The 20,123-nt window shown below is 51.4% G+C and overlaps 1 protein-coding gene across 3 annotated transcripts in view; it reads left to right on the top strand.

The window, feature by feature from the left end:
- The first annotated feature begins 268 nt into the window (after positions 1-268).
- Positions 269-20,123, top strand: part of pidd1 (p53-induced death domain protein 1) — a 45,294-nt gene continuing 25,439 nt past the window's right edge. For all 3 annotated transcript variants that reach the window (XR_006839191.1, XM_046352190.1, XM_046352189.1), the window contains exons 1-11: positions 269-370; positions 647-1,571; positions 1,875-2,288; positions 5,336-5,494; positions 14,491-14,542; positions 14,670-14,871; positions 15,496-15,645; positions 16,629-16,802; positions 17,551-17,698; positions 18,284-18,419; positions 19,542-19,692. Coding sequence is in view for 2 of the 3 variants with exons in the window: in XM_046352190.1 (XP_046208146.1) it covers positions 806-1,571; positions 1,875-2,288; positions 5,336-5,494; positions 14,491-14,542; positions 14,670-14,871; positions 15,496-15,645; positions 16,629-16,802; positions 17,551-17,698; positions 18,284-18,419; positions 19,542-19,692 (2,352 nt within the window). In the remaining variant the exon portion in view is untranslated. The remainder of the gene's footprint in view (positions 371-646; positions 1,572-1,874; positions 2,289-5,335; positions 5,495-14,490; positions 14,543-14,669; positions 14,872-15,495; positions 15,646-16,628; positions 16,803-17,550; positions 17,699-18,283; positions 18,420-19,541; positions 19,693-20,123) is intronic.

Raw genomic sequence — 20,123 nt, 5'->3', positions numbered from 1 at the left:
CTCACACGAATATTAAAATTAAATATTACACGAATATTAAAATGTTTTTTTTTTAATTTATTTTATTTATTTGATTTATATCTCAACAAATTAAACCGATAGAAAGAGAACAATGTTGAAGTGAAAGTGATGTTGAGAGTTGAACAAGGGAGAGTTTTACCGTGACCCTGTCCCTTTAAGACCGGTGTCCCTCCCCGGCCTGAGGGGGGTGACGGGGCCGCAGCCTCATTGGTCTGGCTGATGACAACAAGCTGTTTGAAAAAACGTGTAGCCAACAAGGAAATAGCGAACCTTGCACTTTATAACAAATCAATCTGGCGTAGACGAGACGCAGTGGTTATCGCCGTGAACAGGAAACATTACTTGCACGGTACAGTACATTTGTTAAATCCATAGTTAGTTTGTTCCGTGAACTTTTCAAGTGACATGCTAAATCAAATCAGTTAGCTTGTTGCTAACTAGGCTAGCTAGCAGTAGTTTACTAAGAAACTTAGAATCTTACTCACCATTACTGTCATACAATCATATTTATGCATTTTATCCTAATTAAACATAGCCATGTAACGTTACGTGTTTATTGTTAGTGAAATATAGGCTATGTTCTTGTACTGGCGAGGCAATCAATGTTCTGGGAATTGTATCCTAGGACGCTCAAGTCCCAACATGCCCAGGTACAGCAGGAAGCAGGTGTCCCTTGAAGATTGGCCCTTCTAATACATGAGAAGAAAAAAAATCAATGTGTTTTGGATTTCAATTCAACACCTTCACACAAAAAAACAAGGTCCTCTGAGAGAAGAGGTGTGAGATGGAGAGAGAGAAGAAGAAGAAGAGGGAATGGAGGAGAGGAAGTGGACAAGAGGAAGCGGAGGGTGAGAATCAAGCCGGTGGGGGAACCATGGAAATGGGACATGATCCTCTTGGTCAGATGAGCAATAAGACTGTCGATAGAATAACACACTTTCCCGTAGATAAGATGACCCACCATCTTGGAGAGGAACTGTCACGTAGGGAAGGACAGACCGAGGGAGAAACTGCCCGTGTGTCTGCAGTTAGAAACAAAGAAGAAAGTGGAATTCAAATGAGGACGGAGAAGATGGAGGAAATTAATAAAGGACTGATAGCAGTTACAGACCGAGATAACGATGACGACGCCCCTGCCTCCATCCCTCCTGCTCCCTCCATCCCTCCTGCTCCCTCCATCCCTCCTGCTCCCTCCATCCCTCCTGCTCCCTCCATCTCTCCTGCTCCCTCCATCTCTCCTCTCTCCATCTCCACCCTCTCATCTCCCTCTCCCTCCTTCCTGGCTCCTCTCTCCTCGTTCTCTCCAGTTCCGTCCCTCACCCCTCCCCTTCCCCCGTCAGTAGAGCTGTGTGCAGTGCTCACCGACACGAGACTGACTCTGGATGTATACCAGGGCGGGACTGCTGTGCTACAGGTACTATGGGTGTCTGTCCCTGGGCAGCTGAGGGGCCTGCAGTACCTCCGACTGGGCTCGGAGGACAGGGGGGCGCTAGAGGGAGCCCTGGAGGTCCTACCGCACCTCACACAGCTACGCTCACTGGCTATTAGAGGTACTAGTGCTGAATGCTGATACATTCGTTAATGCTGTGTAACGTGCTTGTAAAGGCACATTAGATCGATTATTTAGTAGACACTGATCATCAGACTCACATTATAGTACATTGTAGAGACACTGCAACGTCATCATACAATGTGTGTCTTTACATGTTAATAATTATGTTGGTATTTTCACACCTTTTTCAATAATTTGTCCCTTGTCTGTCCTCTCCCTCTCTCCTCCTGTCTGTCCTCTCCCTCTCTCCTCCTGTCTGTCCTCTCTCTCCATGCTTGCTCATCTTCTGACTCCTCCTCAGGACACTGTTTCCATGACGCCCATGGTGACCCCCTCCCCGGCCTTCTCACCTCTCTTCCTCCCTCTCTCTCATCCCTTTCTCTCCTCGTCCACCTGGACCTCTCCTTCAACCTCCTCTCCTCCTTCCCTCCTTGCCTCCTCACCCTCCCCCTCCTCTCCACCCTCCTCCTGGGTCACAACCACCTCACTGATCTCCCTCCCTCCTTCGGTCCTCTCCCTGCCCTCCGCTACCTCTCTCTCCTGGGGAACTGTCTGGCCTCTCTCCCCCCCAGCCTGGGTCAGTTGAAGACACTCCACACCCTGGATGTCTCCTATAACCTCCTGGAGACATTACCTGAGGAGATCGGTGCGCTGGAGGAGCTGGTCAAACTGGAGCTGTCACACAACAGGCTAAAGAGGCTGCCTGAGACCATGGGTAAGGGGAGGAGAGTCTAGGGGGATGATAGGTAACAATGGGTAAGGGGAGGAGAGTCTAGGTGGAAGATGGATAACACCTGAGACCATGGGTAAGGGGAAGATGGATAACAATGGGTAAGGGGTGGAGACTAGGGGGAAGATAGGTAACACCTGAGACCATGGGTAAGGGGTGGAGACTCTAGGGGGAAGATAGGTAACAATGGGTAAGGGGAGGAGACTCTAGGGGGAAGATAGGTAACCATGGGTAAGGGGAGGAGACTCTAGGGGGAAGATAGGTAACCATGGGTAAGGGGAGGAGACTCTAGGGGGAAGATGGATAACACCTGAGACCATGGGTAAGGGGAGGAGACTCTAGGGGGAAGATAGGTAACCATGGGTAAGGGGAGGAGACTCTAGGGGGAAGATAGGTAACCATGGGTAAGGGGAGGAGACTCTAGGGGGAAGATGGGTAACAATGGGTAAGGGGAGGAGACTCTAGGGGGAAGATAGGTAACAATGGGTAAGGGGAGGAGACTCTAGGGGGAAGATGGGTAACACCTGAGACCATGGGTAAGGGGAGGAGACTCTAGGGGGAAGATAGGTAACCATGGGTAAGGGGAGGAGACTCTAGGGGGAAGATGGGTAACAATGGGTAAGGGGAGGAGACTCTAGGGGGAAGATAGGTAACAATGGGCAAGGGGAGGAGACTAGGGGGAAGATAGATAACCATGGGTAAGGGGAGGAGACTCTAGGGGAAGATGGGTAACACCTGAGACCATGGGTAAGGGGTGGAGACTCTAGGGGAAGATAGGTAACCATGGGTAAGGGGAGGAGACTCTAGGGGAAGATAGGTAACCATGGGTAAGGGGAGGAGACTCTAGGGGGAAGATAGATAACAATGGGTAAGGGGAGGAGACTCTAGGAGGAAGATAGATAACAATGGGTAAGGGGAGGAGACTCTAGGGGGAAGGTAGGTAACCAACCATGAGTAAGGGGAGGAGACTAGGGGGAAGGTAGGTAACCATGGGTAAGGGGAGGAGACTCTAGGTGGAAGATGAATAACACCTGAGACCATGGGTAAGGGGTGGAGACTCTAGGGGGAAGATAGATAACAATGGGTAAGGGGAGGAGACTCTAGGGGGAAGGTAGGTAACCATGAGTAAGGGGAGGAGACTAGGTGGAAGATAGATAACAATGGGTAAGGGGAGGAGACTAGGGGGAAGGTAGGTAACCATGGGTAAGGGGAGGAGACTCTAGGTGGAAGATGAATAACACCTGAGACCATAGGTAAGGGGTGGAGACTCTAGGGGGAAGATAGGTAACCATGGGTAAGGGGAGGAGACTCTAGGGGGAAGATAGGTAACCATGGGTAAGGGGAGGAGACTCTAGGGGGAAGATGGATAACACCTGAGACCATGGGTAAGGGGAGGAGACTCTAGGGGGAAGATAGGTAACCATGGGTAAGGGGAGGAGACTCTAGGGGGAAGATAGGTAACCATGGGTAAGGGGAGGAGACTCTAGGGGGAAGATAGGTAACCATGGGTAAGGGGAGGAGACTCTAGGGGGAAGATAGATAACAATGGGTAAGGGGAGGAGACTCTAGGGGGAAGATGGGTAACACCTGAGACCATGGGTAAGGGGAGGAGACTCTAGGGGGAAGATAGGTAACCATGGGTAAGGGGAGGAGACTCTAGGGGGAAGATGGGTAACAATGGGTAAGGGGAGGAGACTCTAGGGGGAAGATAGGTAACAATGGGCAAGGGGAGGAGACTAGGGGGAAGATAGATAACAATGGGTAAGGGGAGGAGACTCTAGGGGGAAGATGGGTAACACCTGAGACCATGGGTAAGGGTTGGAGACTCTAGGGGGAAGATAGGTAACCATGGGTAAGGGGAGGAGACTCTAGGGGGAAGATAGGTAACCATGGGTAAGGGGAGGAGACTCTAGGGGGAAGATAGATAACAATGGGTAAGGGGAGGAGACTCTAGGGGGAAGATAGATAACAATGGGTAAGGGGAGGAGACTCTAGGGGGAAGGTAGGTAACCAACCATGAGTAAGGGGAGGAGACTAGGGGGAAGGTAGGTAACCATGGGTAAGGGGAGGAGACTCTAGGTGGAAGATGAATAACACCTGAGACCATGGGTAAGGGGTGGAGACTCTAGGGGGAAGATAGATAACAATGGGTAAGGGGAGGAGACTCTAGGGGGAAGGTAGGTAACCATGAGTAAGGGGAGGAGACTAGGTGGAAGATAGATAACAATGGGTAAGGGGAGGAGACTAGGGGGAAGGTAGGTAACCATGGGTAAGGGGAGGAGACTCTAGGTGGAAGATGAATAACACCTGAGACCATAGGTAAGGGGTGGAGACTCTAGGGGGAAGATAGGTAACCATGGGTAAGGGGAGGAGACTCTAGGGGGAAGATAGGTAACCATGGGTAAGGGGAGGAGACTCTAGGGGGAAGATGGATAACACCTGAGACCATGGGTAAGGGGAGGAGACTCTAGGGGGAAGATAGGTAACCATGGGTAAGGGGAGGAGACTCTAGGGGGAAGATAGGTAACCATGGGTAAGGGGAGGAGACTCTAGGGGGAAGATAGGTAACCATGGGTAAGGGGAGGAGACTCTAGGGGGAAGATAGGTAACCATGGGTAAGGGGAGGAGACTCTAGGTGGAAGATAGGTAACCATGGGTAAGGGGAGGAGACTCTAGGGGGAAGATAGGTAACAATAAGTTAGGAGACTGGAGAGTTCTTTAAAAAAACAGATTTATCTGACACAGCATTAACCATTGACATATTTGTTGTGTATGACTATGTTGTTAGCCTAAATATTACTGTGATACTATGGCAATAAAAAAATAAAAGCAAGGGTCAAAGGTTAGGAACATTATATCCATCTCCATCTGTCTGTCTACATCACCCCTCTCCTCTTTCATCTCCTCTTGTTTCCTCTCCTTGTTTCCTCTCATCTCTCTTCTGTCCCCTCTCTTCTTTCGTCTCCTCTCGTGTCTCTTTCCTTTACTCTCTCTCCTCCTCTCCTGTCGTCTCGTCTCCTCTCCTCTCTCAGGCTGTCTCCTGTCTCTCAGGGACCTGGTGATCCACAGTAATGACCTGCGTGTTCTCCCCGTCTGTCTCTGTCTGGACAAACTGGATAAGTTAAAGGTAGATGTAAGGAACAACCCCCTGGGAAGACCCCCTACCCCTCCACCACTACCACCCACACCTGGTGAGTACCACTCTACCCCCTACCCCTCCACCACTACCACCCACACCTGGTGAGTACCACTCTACCCCCTACCCCTCCACCACTACCACCCACACCTGGTGAGTACCACTCTACCCCTACCCCTCCACCACTACCACCCACACCTGGTGAGTACCACTCTACCCCCTACCCCTCCACCACTACCACCCACACCTGGTGAGTACCACTCTACCCCCTACCCCTCCACCACTACCACCCACACCTGGTGAGTACCACTCTACCCCCTACCCCTCCACCACTACCACCCACACCTGGTGAGTACCACTCTACCCCTACCCCTCCACCACTACCACCCACACCTGGTGAGTACCAATCTACCCCCTACCCCTCCACCACTACCACCCACACCTGGTGAGTACCACTCTACCCCTCCACCACTACCACCCACACCTGGTGAGTACCACTCTACCCCCTAACCCTCCACCACTACCACCCACACCTGGTGAGTACCACTCTACCCCCTCCACCACTACCACCCACACCTGGTGAGTACCACTCTACCCCCTACCCCTCCACCACTACCACCCACACCTGGTGAGTACCACTCTACCCCTCCACCACTACCACCCACACCTGGTGAGTACCACTCTACCCCCTACCCCTCCACCACTACCACCCACACCTGGTGAGTACCAATCTACCCCCTCCACCACTACCACCCACACCTGGTGAGTACCAATCTACCCCCTACCCCTCCACCACTACCACCCACACCTGGTGAGTACCAATCTACCCCCTCCACCACTACCACCCACACCTGGTGAGTACCACTCTACCCATTTACATTACATTTACATTACATTTAAGTCATTTAGCAGACGCTCTTATCCAGAGCGACTTACAAATTGGTGCATTCACCTTATGACATCCAGTGGGACAGTCACTTAACAATAGTGCATCTAAAACTTAGGGGGGGTGGGGTGAGAGGGATTACTTAACCTATCCTAGGTATTCCTTAAAGAGGTGGGGTTTCAGGTGTCTCCGGAAGGTGGTGATTGACTCCGCTGTCCTGGCGTCGTGAGGGAGTTTGTTCCACCATTGGGGGGCCAGGGCAGCGAACAGTTTTGACTGGGCTGAGCGGGAGCTGTACTTCCTCAGTGGTAGGGAGGCGAGCAGGCCAGAGGTGGATGAACGCAGTGCCCTTGTTTGGGTGTAGGGCCTGATCAGAGCCTGGAGGTACTGAGGTGCCGTTCCCCTCACAGCTCCGTAGGCAAGCACCATGGTCTTGTAGCGGATGCGAGCTTCAACTGGAAGCCAGTGGAGAGAACGGAGGAGCGGGGTGACGTGAGAGAACTTGGGAAGGTTGAACACCAGACGGGCTGCGGCGTTCTGGATGAGTTGAAGGGGTTTAATGGCACAGGCAGGGAGCCCAGCCAACAGCGAGTTGCAGTAATCCAGACGGGAGATGACAAGTGCCTGGATTAGGACCTGCAGGGTCGTACTCTGCGGGGTCGTACTCTGCGGATGTTGTAGAGCATGAACCTACAGGAACGGGCCACCGCCTTGATGTTAGTTGAGAACGACAGGGTGTTGTCCAGGATCACGCCAAGGTTCTTGGCGCTCTGGGAGGAGGACACAATGGAGTTGTCGACCGTGATGGCGAGATCATGGAACGGGCAGTCCTTCCCCGGGAGGAAGAGCAGCTCCGTCTTGCCGAGGTTCAGCTTGAGGTGGTGATCCGTCATCCACACTGATATGTCTGCCAGACATGCAGAGATGCGATTCGCCACCTGGTCATCAGAAGGGGGAAAGGAGAAGATTAATTGTGTGTCGTCTGCATAGCAATGATAAGAGAGACCATGTGAGGTTATGACAGAGCCAAGTGACTTGGTGTATAGCGAGAATAGGAGAGGGCCAAGAACAGAGCCCTGGGGGACACCAGTGGTGAGAGCGCGTGGTGAGGAGACAGATTCTCGCCACGCCACCTGGTAGGAGCGACCTGTCAGGTAGGACGCAATCCAGCGTGGGCCGCGCCGGAGATGCCCAACTCGGAGAGGGTGGAGAGGAGGATCTGATGGTTCACAGTATCGAAGGCAGCCGATAGATCTAGAAGGATGAGAGCAGAGGAGAGAGAGTTAGCTTTAGCAGTGCGGAGCGCCTCCGTGATACAGAGGAGAGCAGTCTCAGTTGAATGACTAGTCTTGAAACCTGACTGATTTGGATCAAGAAGGTCATTCAGAGAGAGATAGCGGGAGAGCTGGCCAAGGACGGCACGTTCAAGAGTTTTGGAGAGAAAAGAAAGAAGGGATACTGGTCTGTAATTGTTGACATCGGAGGGATCGAGTGTAGGTTTTTTCAGAAGGGGTGCAACTCTCGCTCTCTTGAAGACGGAAGGGACGTAGCCAACGGTCAGGGATGAGTTGATGAGCGAGGTGAGGTAAGGGAGAAGGTCTCCGGAAATGGTCTGGAGAAGAGAGGAGGGGATAGGGTCAAGCGGGCAGGTTGTTGGGCGGCCGGCCGTCACAAGACGCGAGATTTCATCTGGAGAGAGAGGGGAGAAAGAGGTCAGAGCACAGGGTAGGGCAGTGTGAGCAGAACCAGCGGTGTCGTTTGACTTAGCAAACGAGGATCGGATGTCGTCGACCTTCTTTTCAAAATGGTTGACGAAGTCATCTGCAGAGAGGGAGGAGGGGGGAGGGGGCGGAGGATTCAGGAGGGAGGAGAAGGTGGCAAAGAGCTTCCTAGGGTTAGAGGCAGCTGCTTGGAATTTAGCGTGGTAGAAAGTGGCTTTAGCAGCAGAGACAGAGGAGGAAAATGTAGAGAGGAGGGAGTGAAAGGATGCCAGGTCCGCAGGGAGGCGAGTTTTCCTCCATTTCCGCTCGGCTGCCCGGAGCCCTGTTCTGTGAGCTCGCAATGAGTCATCGAGCCACGGAGCGGGAGGGGAGGACCGAGCCGGCCTGGAGGATAGGGGACATAGAGAGTCAAGGGATGCAGAGAGGGAGGAGAGGAGGGTTGAGGAGGCAGAATCAGGAGATAGGTGGGAGAAGGTTTGAGCGGAGGGAAGAGATGATAGGATGGAAGAGGAGAGAGTAGCGGGGGAGAGAGAGCGAAGGTTGGGACGGCGCGATACCATCCGAGTAGGGGCAGTGTGGGAGGTGTTGGATGAGAGCGAGAGGGAAAAGGATACAAGGCAGTGGTCGGAGACTTGGAGGGGAGTTGCAGTGAGGTTAGTGGAAGAACAGCATCTAGTAAAGATGAGGTCGAGCGTATTGCCTGCCTTGTGAGTAGGGGGGAAGGTGAGAGGGTGAGGTCAAAAGAGGAGAGGAGTGGAAAGAAGGAGGCAGAGAGGAAAGAGTCAAAGGTAGACGTGGGGAGGTTAAAGTCGCCCAGAACTGTGAGAGGTGAGCCGTCCTCAGGAAAGGAGCTTATCAAGGCATCAAGCTCATTGATGAACTCTCCGAGGGAACCTGGAGGGCGATAAATGATAAGGATGTTAAGCTTGAAAGGGCTAGTAACTGTGACAGCATGGAATTCAAAGGAGGCGATAGACAGATGGGTAAGGGGAGAAAGAGAGAATGACCACTTGGGAGAGATGAGGATCCCGGTGCCACCACCCCGCTGACCAGACGCTCTCGGGGTGTGCGAGAACACGTGGGCGGACGAAGAGAGAGCAGTAGGAGTAGCAGTGTTGTCTGTGGTGATCCATGTTTCCGTCAGTGCCAAGAAGTCGAGGGACTGGAGGGAGGCATAGGCTGAGATGAACTCTGCCTTGTTGACCGCAGATTGGCAGTTCCAGAGGCTACCGGAGACCTGGAACTCCACGTGGGTCGTGCGCGCTGGGACCACCAGAGTAGGGTGGCCGCGGCCACGCGGTGAGGAGCGTTTGTATGGTCTGTGCAGAGAGGAGAGAACAGGGATAAACAGACACATAGTTGACAGGCTACAGAAGAGGCTACGCTAATGCAAAGGAGATTGGAATGACAAGTGGACTACACGTCTCGAATGTTCAGAAAGTTAAGCTACGTAGCAAGAATCTTATTGACTAAAATGATTAAAATGATACAGTACTGCTGAAGTAGGCCAGCTGGCAGTGGGTGCGTTGTTGACACTACACTAATCAAGTCGTTCCGTTGAGTGTAATAGTTTCTGCAGTGTTGCTATTCGGGGCTAGCAGGCTAGCTAGCAGTGTTGTTTACGTTACGTTGCGTTAAAAGAACGACAATAGATGGCTAGCGAACCTAGAAAATCGCTCTAGACTACACAATTATCTTTGATACAAAGACGGCTATGTAGCTAGCTAAGTAGCTAGCTACGATCAAACAAATCAAACCGTTGTACTGTAATGAAATGAAGTGAAAATGTGATACAACCTGTGAATGCGACCGGGTAGTTGAGTTCTATACAGAAGACGTTGGCTAGCGTTGGCTAGCTGTTGGCTAGCTAGCAGAGTTGGCTAGCTAGCAGAGTCACCTACGTTAAGGACGACAAATAGCTGGCTAGCTAACCTCGGTGAATTAAGATAATCACTCTAAGACTACACACTCTAAACCTAAACAACACAATTATCTTGGATACGATGATACGATGATACGAAGACAGCAAAGACAGCTATGTAGGTAGCTAACACTAAACTAATCAAGTCGTTCAGTTGAGTGTAATAGTTTCTCAGTGCAGCTAATCAGCTAATCAGTGGACGTTAGCTAGCTGGCTAGTGAAGACTACGTTAGGACGGCGAAATACGATAATTACGCAATTATCTTTGATACAAAGACGGCTATGTAGCTAGCTGAGAAGAAATTGCTAAGATAAGACAAATCAAACCGTTGTGATATAATGAAATATAATGAAAAAGTTATACTACCCGTTGGAGCGACGTGCAGATGCGACCACTCGCTCCAACCGGAACCGGAACTACCACCCACACCTGGTGAGTACCAATCTACCCCCTACCCCTCCACCACTACCACCCACACCTGGTGAGTACCACTCTACCCCTACCCCTCCACCACTACCACCCACACCTGGTGAGTACCACTCTACCCCTTACCCCTCCAACACTACCACCCACACCTAGTGAGTACCACTCTACCCCCTACCCCTCCACCACTACCACCCACACCTGGTGAGTACCACTCCACCCCCTACCCCTCCGCCACTACCACCCACACCTGGTGAGTACCAATCTACCCCTCCCCTCCACCACTACCACCCACACCTGGTGAGTACCAATCTACCCCTCCACCACTACCACCCACACCTGGTGAGTACCACTCTACCCCCTACCCCTCCACCACTACCACCCACACCTGGTGAGTACCACTCTACCCCTACCCCTCCACCACTACCACCCACACCTGGTGAGTACCACTCCACCCCCAACACTACCCCTCCACCACTACCACCACTACACCTGGTGAGTACCACTCTACCCCCTACCCCTCCACCACTACCACCCACACCTGGTGAGTACCACTCTACCCCCCCCTCCACCACTACCACCCACACCTGGTGAGTACCACTACCCCTACCCCTCCACCACTACCACCCACACCTGGTGAGTACCACTCTACCCCTACCCCTCCACCACTACCACCCACACCTGGTGAGTACCACTCTACCCCCTACCACTACCACCCACACCTCCACCACCCCCTACCACCACACACCTGGTGAGTACCACTCTACCCCCTCCACCACTACCACCCACACCTGGTGAGTACCACTCTACCCCTACCCTCCACCACTACCACCCACACCTGGTGAGTACCAATCTACCCTCTACCCCCCTCCACCACTACCACCCACACCTGGTGAGTACCAATCTACCCCCTCCACCACTACCACCCACACCTGGTGAGTACCAATCTACCCCCTACCCCTCCACCACTACCACCCACACCTGGTGAGTACCACTCCCCCTCCACCCCCACCCACACCTGGTGACCCCTCCACCACTACCACCCACACCTGGTGAGTACCACTCTACCCCCTCCACCACTACCACCCACACCTGGTGAGTACCATCTCCCCCTACCCCCACCCACACCTCCACCACTACCACCCACACCTGGTGAGTACCACTCTACCCCTCTACCCCCACACCTACCCCCCCCACCACTACCACCCACACCTGGTGAGTACCAATCTACCCCCTACCCCTCCACCACTACCACCCACACCTGGTGAGTACCACTCTACCCCCTACCCTCCACCACTACCACCCACACCTGGTGAGTACCACTCTACCCCCTACCCCTCCACCACTACCACCCACACCTGGTGAGTACCACTCTACCCCTACCCCTCCACCACTACCACCCACACCTGGTGAGTACCACTCTACCCCTTACCCCTCCAACACTACCACCCACACCTAGTGAGTACCACTCTACCCCCTACCCCTTCACCACTACCACCCACACCTGGTGAGTACCACTCCACCCCCTACCCCTCCGCCACTACCACCCACACCTGGTGAGTACCAATCTACCCCCTACCCCTCCACCACTACCACCCACACCTGGTGAGTACCAATCTACCCCATACCCCTCCACCACTACCACCCACACCTGGTGAGTACCACTCTACCCCCTACCCCTCCACCACTACCACCCACACCTGGTGAGTACCAATCTACCCCCTACCCCTCCACCACTACCACCCACACCTGGTGAGTACCACTCTACCCCCTACCCCTCCACCACTACCACCCACACCTGGTGAGTACCACTCTACCCCTACCCCTCCACCACTACCACCCACACCTGGTGAGTACCACTCTACCCCTTACCCCTCCAACACTACCACCCACACCTAGTGAGTACCACTCTACCCCCTACCCCTCCACCACTACCACCCACACCTGGTGAGTACCACTCCACCCCCTACCCCTCCGCCACTACCACCCACACCTGGTGAGTACCAATCTACCCCCTCCACCACTACCACCCACACCTGGTGAGTACCAATCTACCCCCTCCACCACTACCACCCACACCTGTTGAGTACTACTCTACCCCCTCCACCTCTACCACCTGGTTAGTACCAGTCTACCCCTTTACCTCTACCACCTGGTTAGTACCACTAACTCTACCCCCCTCCACCTCTACAACCTGGTTAGTACCAGTCTACCCCCTCCACCACTACCACCTGGTTAGTACCAGGCTACCCCCTCCACCACTACCTCCTGGTTAGTACCACTAACTCTACCCCCTACACCACTACCACCCACACCTGGTGAGTACCAATCTACCCCTCCACCACTACCACCCACACCTGGTGAGTACCACTCTACCCCTACCCCTCCACCACTACCACCCACACCTGGTGAGTACCAATCTACCCCCTCCACCACTACCACCCACACCTGGTTAGTACCAGTCTACCCCCTCCACCTCTACCACCTGGTTAGTACCACTCTACCCCCTCCACCACTACCACCTGGTTAGTACCACTAACTCTACCCCCTACACCACTACCACCCACACCTGGTGAGTACCAATCTACCCCTCCACCTCTACCACCTGGTTAGTACCACTAACTCTACCCCTCCACCACTACCACCTGGTTAGTACCAGTCTACCCCCACTACCACCTGGTTAGTACCAGTCTACCCCCACTACCACCTGGTTAGTACCACTCTACCCCCTCCACCACTACCACCTGGTTAGTACCACTAACTCTACCCCTCCACCACTACCACCTGGTTAGTACCAGTCTACCCCCTCCACCACTACCACCTGGTTAGTACCACTCTACCCCTCCACCACTACCACCTGGTTAGTACCAGTCTACCCCTCCACCACTACCACCTGGTTAGTACCACTAACTCTACCCCCTCCACCTGTACCACCTGGTTAGTACCAGTCTACCCCCTCCACCACTACCACCTGGTTAGTACCACTAACTCTACCCCTCCACCTCTACCACCTGGTTAGTACCACTAACTACCCCTCCAACTCTACCACCTCTACCACCTGGTTATTACCACTAACTCTACCCCCTCCACCACTACCACCTGGTTAGTACCAGTCTACCCCCTCCACCACTACCTCCTGGTTAGTACCACTAATTACCCCCTCCACCACTACCACCTGGTTAGTACCACTAACTCTACCCCCTCCACCTGTACCACCTGGTTAGTACCAGTCTACCCCTCCACCACTACCACCTGGTTAGTACCACTAACTCTACCCCCTCCACCTCTACCACCTGGTTAGTACCACTAACTCTACCCCCTCCACCACTACCACCTGGTTAGTACCACTAACTACCCCTCCAACTCTACCACCTGGTTAGTACCAGTCTACCCCCCACCTCTACCACCTGGTTAGTACCACTAACTACCCCTCCACCACTACCAGCTGGTTAGTACCAGTCTACCCCCTCTACCACCTGGTTATTACCACTAACTCTACCCCTCCACCACTACCACCTGGTTAGTACCAGTCTACCCCTCCACCACTACCACCTGGTTAGTACCAGTCTACCCCTCCACCACTACCACCTGGTTAGTACCAGTCTACCCCCTTCACCACTACCACCTGGTTAGTACCAGTCTACCCCCTCTACCACCTGGTTATTACCACTAACTCTACCCCTCCACCACTACCACCTGGTTAGTACCAGTACCAGTCTACCCCAGTCTCCACCACTACCACCTGGTTAGTACCAGTCTACCCCCACTACCACCTGGTTAGTACCAGTCTACCCCCACTACCACCTGGTTAGTACCAGTCTACCCCCACTACCACCTGGTTAGTACCAGTCTACCCCCACTACCACCTGGTTAGTACCAGTCTACCCCCACTACCACCTGGTTAGTACCAGTCTACCCCCACTACCACCTGGTTAGTACCAGTCTACCCCCACTACCACCTGGTTAGTACCAGTCTACCCCCACTACCACCCATACCTGAAGGAAGGTCTTAGTGACGTTCCTGTAGGTATTGACTATTTGCAGTGTGTTCCTAGTTTTGTAAATCGTTCCTTAGTTTATCGTCCTCTGTCCTCCTCAGGCCAGGTGGAAACACGCATTCCAGAGTTACACCTTGGACCGAAGCGACACAGGTACCTACACAGTGTTACTTTGACTTGATGCTGATCTCACATATCGACACAGTTGTTTCCTTGTGTAGTTGTCAGTTAAAGCTAGGTGTTGTTGTTGTTGTTATTGTTGTTCTTCCTCTCCCGCCAGGTTCTGTGTGTCGTCTGCTGGTTGTCATGTGTTCCTCCCAGGGGGAGCGGAGCTACTGTTTCCCTCGGGTTGCCTAGCGACGACCACCACGCTGCAGTGGGCGGAGCGTAGGCCAGACAGGAAATGGGTGTGGCTAGAGGAGCATGACTTCCTGCTGAGTCGACCACTGGAACTCCTCCCACACGGGATCTCCTTTTTAAAGGTATTCTGGAAACGGTATAATTAATTAGTCTAATTTATGGTGTGTTACTTATCAATGGAAAGATCTGTAGGTTCACACACAAAGCAGACAGACACCGATATCTTCTTTTCAGGAGTTTTAAATGGGTTGTTTCTTGCAGCGTACAGATATTTGGGACAAAGTCTTTTTCATTGTGTATCTACCAGCTTCTCTCATTGGTCTCTTCTACTCTGATACTCATCTTCTTTCTGAACATATTCCTCCTCTCCTCCCCTCCACTCCTCTCTGGTCCTCCCCTTCTCCTCCCTTCTCCTCTCCTCCCTCCCCTCCTCTCCTCTCCCCCTCTTCTCCCCTCCACTCCTCTCTGGTCCTCCCCTTCTCCTCCTCTCCTCTCCTCCCCTTCTCCTCTCCTCCCTTCTCCTCTCCTCCCTTCTCCTCTCCTCCCTTCTCCTCTCCTCCCTTCTCCTCTCCTCCCTTCTCCTCTCCTCCCTTCTCCTCCCCTTCTCCTCTCCTACCCTCCTCCTCTCTTCTACCCTCCTCTCCCCTCCTCCTCTCTTCTCCCCTCCTCTCTTCTCCCCTCCTCCTCTCTTCTCCCCTCCTCCTCTCTTCTACCCTCCACTCTTTCTCCTCTCCTCTCCTCTCCAGCCAGTGGAGGTGTGTGTACCGTACCACCGGTCCAGGAAAGGGGAGGTGGTTGTGAGGAGGTTTGATGGACAGCAGTGGAGTACACTATCCACTGAGACCAGAAGGGGCAGTATAGGACACAGCAGTCACCCCGGAGGCCGACCTGCCAGGGTAGTGTACAGAACACAACACTGCTTTATAATATGGCATGCAAGAAAATATAACCAACCTCCTTGGCCCAGTCCCGAATCAACCCCCTAGACCCTACATCCTGTTCACTTCTGGAGATATGAGATTTGGAGAGAGAGATCTGTGTTTGATTGTTGCTGTCTGCTGTGCTGGGTTGATGGTTTAGCTATATTATATCAACCAGACAAACCCTGTCCGATCTCCAGAAGTGCATACAGTGTACGGTTGAGATTCTGATTTGTACAGCAGACAAATATCTCCCTTGTCTGTGTGTCTGTGTGTCTGTGTGTCTGTGTGTCTGTGTCTCTCTGTCTGTCTGTCTGTCTGTCTGTCTGTCTGTCTGTCTGTCTGTCTGTCTGTCTGTCTGTCTGTCTGTCTGTCTGTCTGTCTGTCTGTCTGTCTGTCTGTCTGTCTGTCTGTCTGTCTGTCTGTCTGTCTGTCTGTCTGTCTGTCTCTCTTGCTCTCTGTCTCTCTGTCTCTCTTGCTCTCTGTCTCTCTGTCTCTCTTTCTCTCTTTCTCTCTGTCTGTCTGTCTGTCTGTCTGTCTGTCTGTCTGTCTGTCTGTCTGTCTGTCTGTCTGTCTGTCTGTCTGTCTGTCTGTCTGTCTGTCTGTCTGTCTGTCTGTCTGTCTGCTCTCTGTCTGTCTGTCTCTTTCTCTCTCTCTTTCTCTCTTTCTCTCTGTCTGTCTGTCTGTCTGTCTCTGTCTGTCTGTCTGTCTGTCTGTCTGTCTGTCTGTCTGTCTGTCTGTCTGTCTGTCTGTCTGTCTGTCTGTCTGTCTGTCTGTCTCTGTCTGTCTGTCTGTCTCTTTCTCTCTTTCTCTCTTTCTCTCTTTCTCTCTGTCTGTCTGTCTGTCTCTTTCTCTCTGTCTGTCTGTCTCTTTCTCTCTGTCTGTCTGTGTAAGAATTTATTCTTAATTGACTTTCCTATTTAAAAAATAAAAATAAAATAACAAGTTTGCCCCCATAGCTGGCCTGCGTCTCAGTGAGACAGTTCTCCTGGTTTGTGGCAGTTGGTCGTCCAGTCAGGGACAGTTGCTCTGTGACACCAGAGGGGGCGCTGTTGGTCTCACGTTCAGACGCAGGCATCAAACTGACCTTCCCCCCGGACTGCACTGTTCAGACCCGCACCATCACTCTACAGGTACAGTCTGGTATTCACATCACTCTACAGGTACAGTCTGGTATTCACATCACTCTACAGGTACAGTCTGGTATTCACATCACTCTACAGGTACAGTCTGGTATTCACATCACTCTACAGGTACAGGTACAGTCTGTCTGTATTCACATCACTCTACAGGTACAGTCTGGTATTCACATCACTCTACAGGTACAGTCTGGTATTCACATCACTCTACAGGTACAGTCTGGTATTCACATCACTCTACAGGTACAGTCTGGTATTCACATCACTCTACAGGTACAGTCTGGTATTCACATCACTCTACAGGTACAGTCTGGTATTCACATCACTCTACAGGTACAGTCTGGTATTCACATCACTCTACAGGTACAGTCTGGTATTCACATCACTCTACAGGTACAGTCTGGTATTCACATCACTCTACAGGTACAGTCTGGTATTCACATCACTCTACAGGTACAGTCTGGTATTCACATCACTCTACAGGTACAGTCTGGTATTCACATCACTCTACAGGTACAGTCTGGTATTCACATCACTCTACAGGTACAGTCTGGTATTCACATCGCTCTACAGGTACAGTCTGGTATTCACCAGAGACTGGTTGTTCCAGAGAGCATTGTTTGTTAAAACATTAAAGCAATACTAGCTAGTATCCTCTTTATTTTGTGACGTGTTTTCCTGCTAATCTCCTCAGCAGTGGGTAATGTAGATCCAATCCCTGCTCACTCCCCTGTTTCTACAGGTGCTACAGGTGTCTGTCACTGAGGTCCAGACGTTGTTTGGAGACCCTCAGGCCAGAGTCAGTCCCCTCCTCTGTCTCTTTCAAGACCCCAGCATCCAATTCCTCCAGCCAATCAAGGTGCAGGTCCCGCTGCCAACTGGACTCACTGGTAGGTCTACCGGGTCCTGTTTGAAAATTGTTTTCACTTCTTTCCTCTCCACTTCAGATCCGACATGATTGGATAGGTGTTAGCAGAATGGTTACTCCGCTTGGCTTTCAACCCTTCTAGATGTTTCTGATGAGAAATTACTTCAAGTAGACCCATCTCCATGGAGACCCCAGCTCTACCTGCATTAATTTAACCATGTTGTTGTTGTTGTTGATGTCCCAGGTCATACAGTAGACTTGTCCTGTCTCCATGGAGACTCCAGCTCTACCTGCATTAATTTAACCATGTTGTTGATGTCCCAGGTCATACAGTAGACTTGTCCTGTCTCCATGGAGACCCCAGCTCTACCTGCATTAATTTAACCATGTTGTTGTTGTTGTTGATGTCCCAGGTCATACAGTAGACTTGTCCTGTCTATTATTATTATTATTATATTATCCATGGAGACCCCAACTCTACCTGCATTAATTTAACCATGTTGTTGTTGTTGATGTCCCAGGTCATACAGTAGACCTGTCCTGTCTCCATGGAGACCCCAGCTCTACCTCCATTAATTTAACCATGTTGTTGTTGTTGATGTCCCAGGTCATACAGTAGACCTGTCCTGTCTCCACCTGCTTCATGGAGACCCCAGCGCCCACACCTGGACAGACATAACCTCACAGGTGTCCCTGTACGTCACACAGCTCTACGCCATCTTCTACATCACTCACTTCTCCTGGTGAGTTCCTGTTATTCCAGACTACATGAACACACAGCTTTACAGTAGGAATGTCCTGTTATTCCAGACTACATGAACACACAGCTTTACAGTAGGAATGTCCTGTTATTCCAGACTACATGAACATACAGCTTTACAGTAATCAATCAATCAAATGTATTTATAAAGCCCTTCTTACATCAGCTGATATCTCAAAGTGCTGTACAGAAACCCAGCCTAAAACCCCCAAACAGCAAGCAATGCAGGTGTAGAAGCACGGAAAAACTCCCTAGAAAGGCCAAAACCTAGAGAGGAACCAGGCTATGAGGGGTGGCCAGTCCTCTTCTGGCTGTGCCGGGTAGAGAGGAACCAGGCTATGTGGGGTGGCCAGTCCTCTTCTGGCTGTGCCGGGTGGAGATTATAACAGAACATGACCAAGATGTTCAAATATTCATAAATCACCAGCATGGTCAAATAATAATAATCACAGGCAGAACAGTTGAAACTGTAAACAACCCAACGTTTATATCCTAGGACAAGCTAGCAACAGCAAGTTAGCTAAATAGGACACATTAGCTAGAAACAGCAAACTAGCTAAATAGGACACATTAGCTAGAAACAGCAAGCTAGCTAAATAGGACACATTAGCTAGAAACAGCAAGTTAGCTAAATAGGACACATTAGCTAGAAACAGCAAGTTAGCTAAATAGGACACATTAGCTAGAAACAGCAAGTTAGCTAAATAGGACACATTAGCTAGAAACAGCAAGCTAGCTAAATAGGACACATTAGCTAGAAACAGCAAGCTAGTTAGCTAAATTGTAATAAATGTTTAATGCTTTTCGACTTGTCCCCAAATTAATATAATTGGTTCAGAGTTTGTTTTGATATTTCAACCTGTGTGTCGTGATCGCATTTAGTGTATGTGGGGTGGGGGGGGCAAAATCCATTTGCGTAGGCCCTCGTCCGGTCTGGGCATAGTATTAGAGTATGGTCTTCTCACATTGGTCCTTGAGGCTGACGTTGTTTAAGTTAATATCGTTCATCTATCCTGGGTAGTGGCTGTGGTCCGTACGGTGTTACCGGAGCCTGAATCAGGTTCTATTGGCTACGTCTGTTAATAGTTTGTGTATATTATTCCAGGTACTGGCTGTGGTACACTACCCAGCGCTGTGTTAGCGGGGTGGTCCGTAGGGTTTACCAGAGACTGAAGCAGTTTCAGGTCCAGTTCCTGGTGCTACAGAGGAGAACAGACCCCAAACAGGTTCTGCTACAGTGCCTGCCTGCTGACAAGGTGGGTCCAGTGAATCAATCAATCCATCAATTTATGGATCTTCAGTCTGAAATGTATGATTTGTGTGGTAAGAGTTGGTGTTGGAGAAGCGAACCAACCCCAAACAGGTTCTGCTACAGTACCATGCCAACAAGGACAGTTAATGTTACAGCAGCATCACTTCCTGAGACCTAGTACAGTCAGTGTTACAGCAGCATCACTTCCTGAGACCAAGGACAGTCAGTGTTACAGCAGCATCACTTCCTGAGACCAAGGACAGTCAGTGTTACAGCAGCATCACTTCCTGAGACCAAGGACAGTCAGTGTTACAGCAGCATCACTTCCTGAGACCAAGGACAGACAGTGTTACAGCAGCATCACTTCCTGAGACCTAGGACAGTCAGTGTTACAGCAGCATCACTTCCTGAGACCTAGGACAGTCAGTGGCTTTA

This window comes from Oncorhynchus gorbuscha, linkage group LG06, assembly GCF_021184085.1.
Source record: "Oncorhynchus gorbuscha isolate QuinsamMale2020 ecotype Even-year linkage group LG06, OgorEven_v1.0, whole genome shotgun sequence".
Taxonomy (NCBI): Eukaryota; Metazoa; Chordata; class Actinopteri; order Salmoniformes; family Salmonidae; genus Oncorhynchus; species Oncorhynchus gorbuscha.
This window is presented reverse-complemented; position numbering and strand designations above follow the sequence as displayed.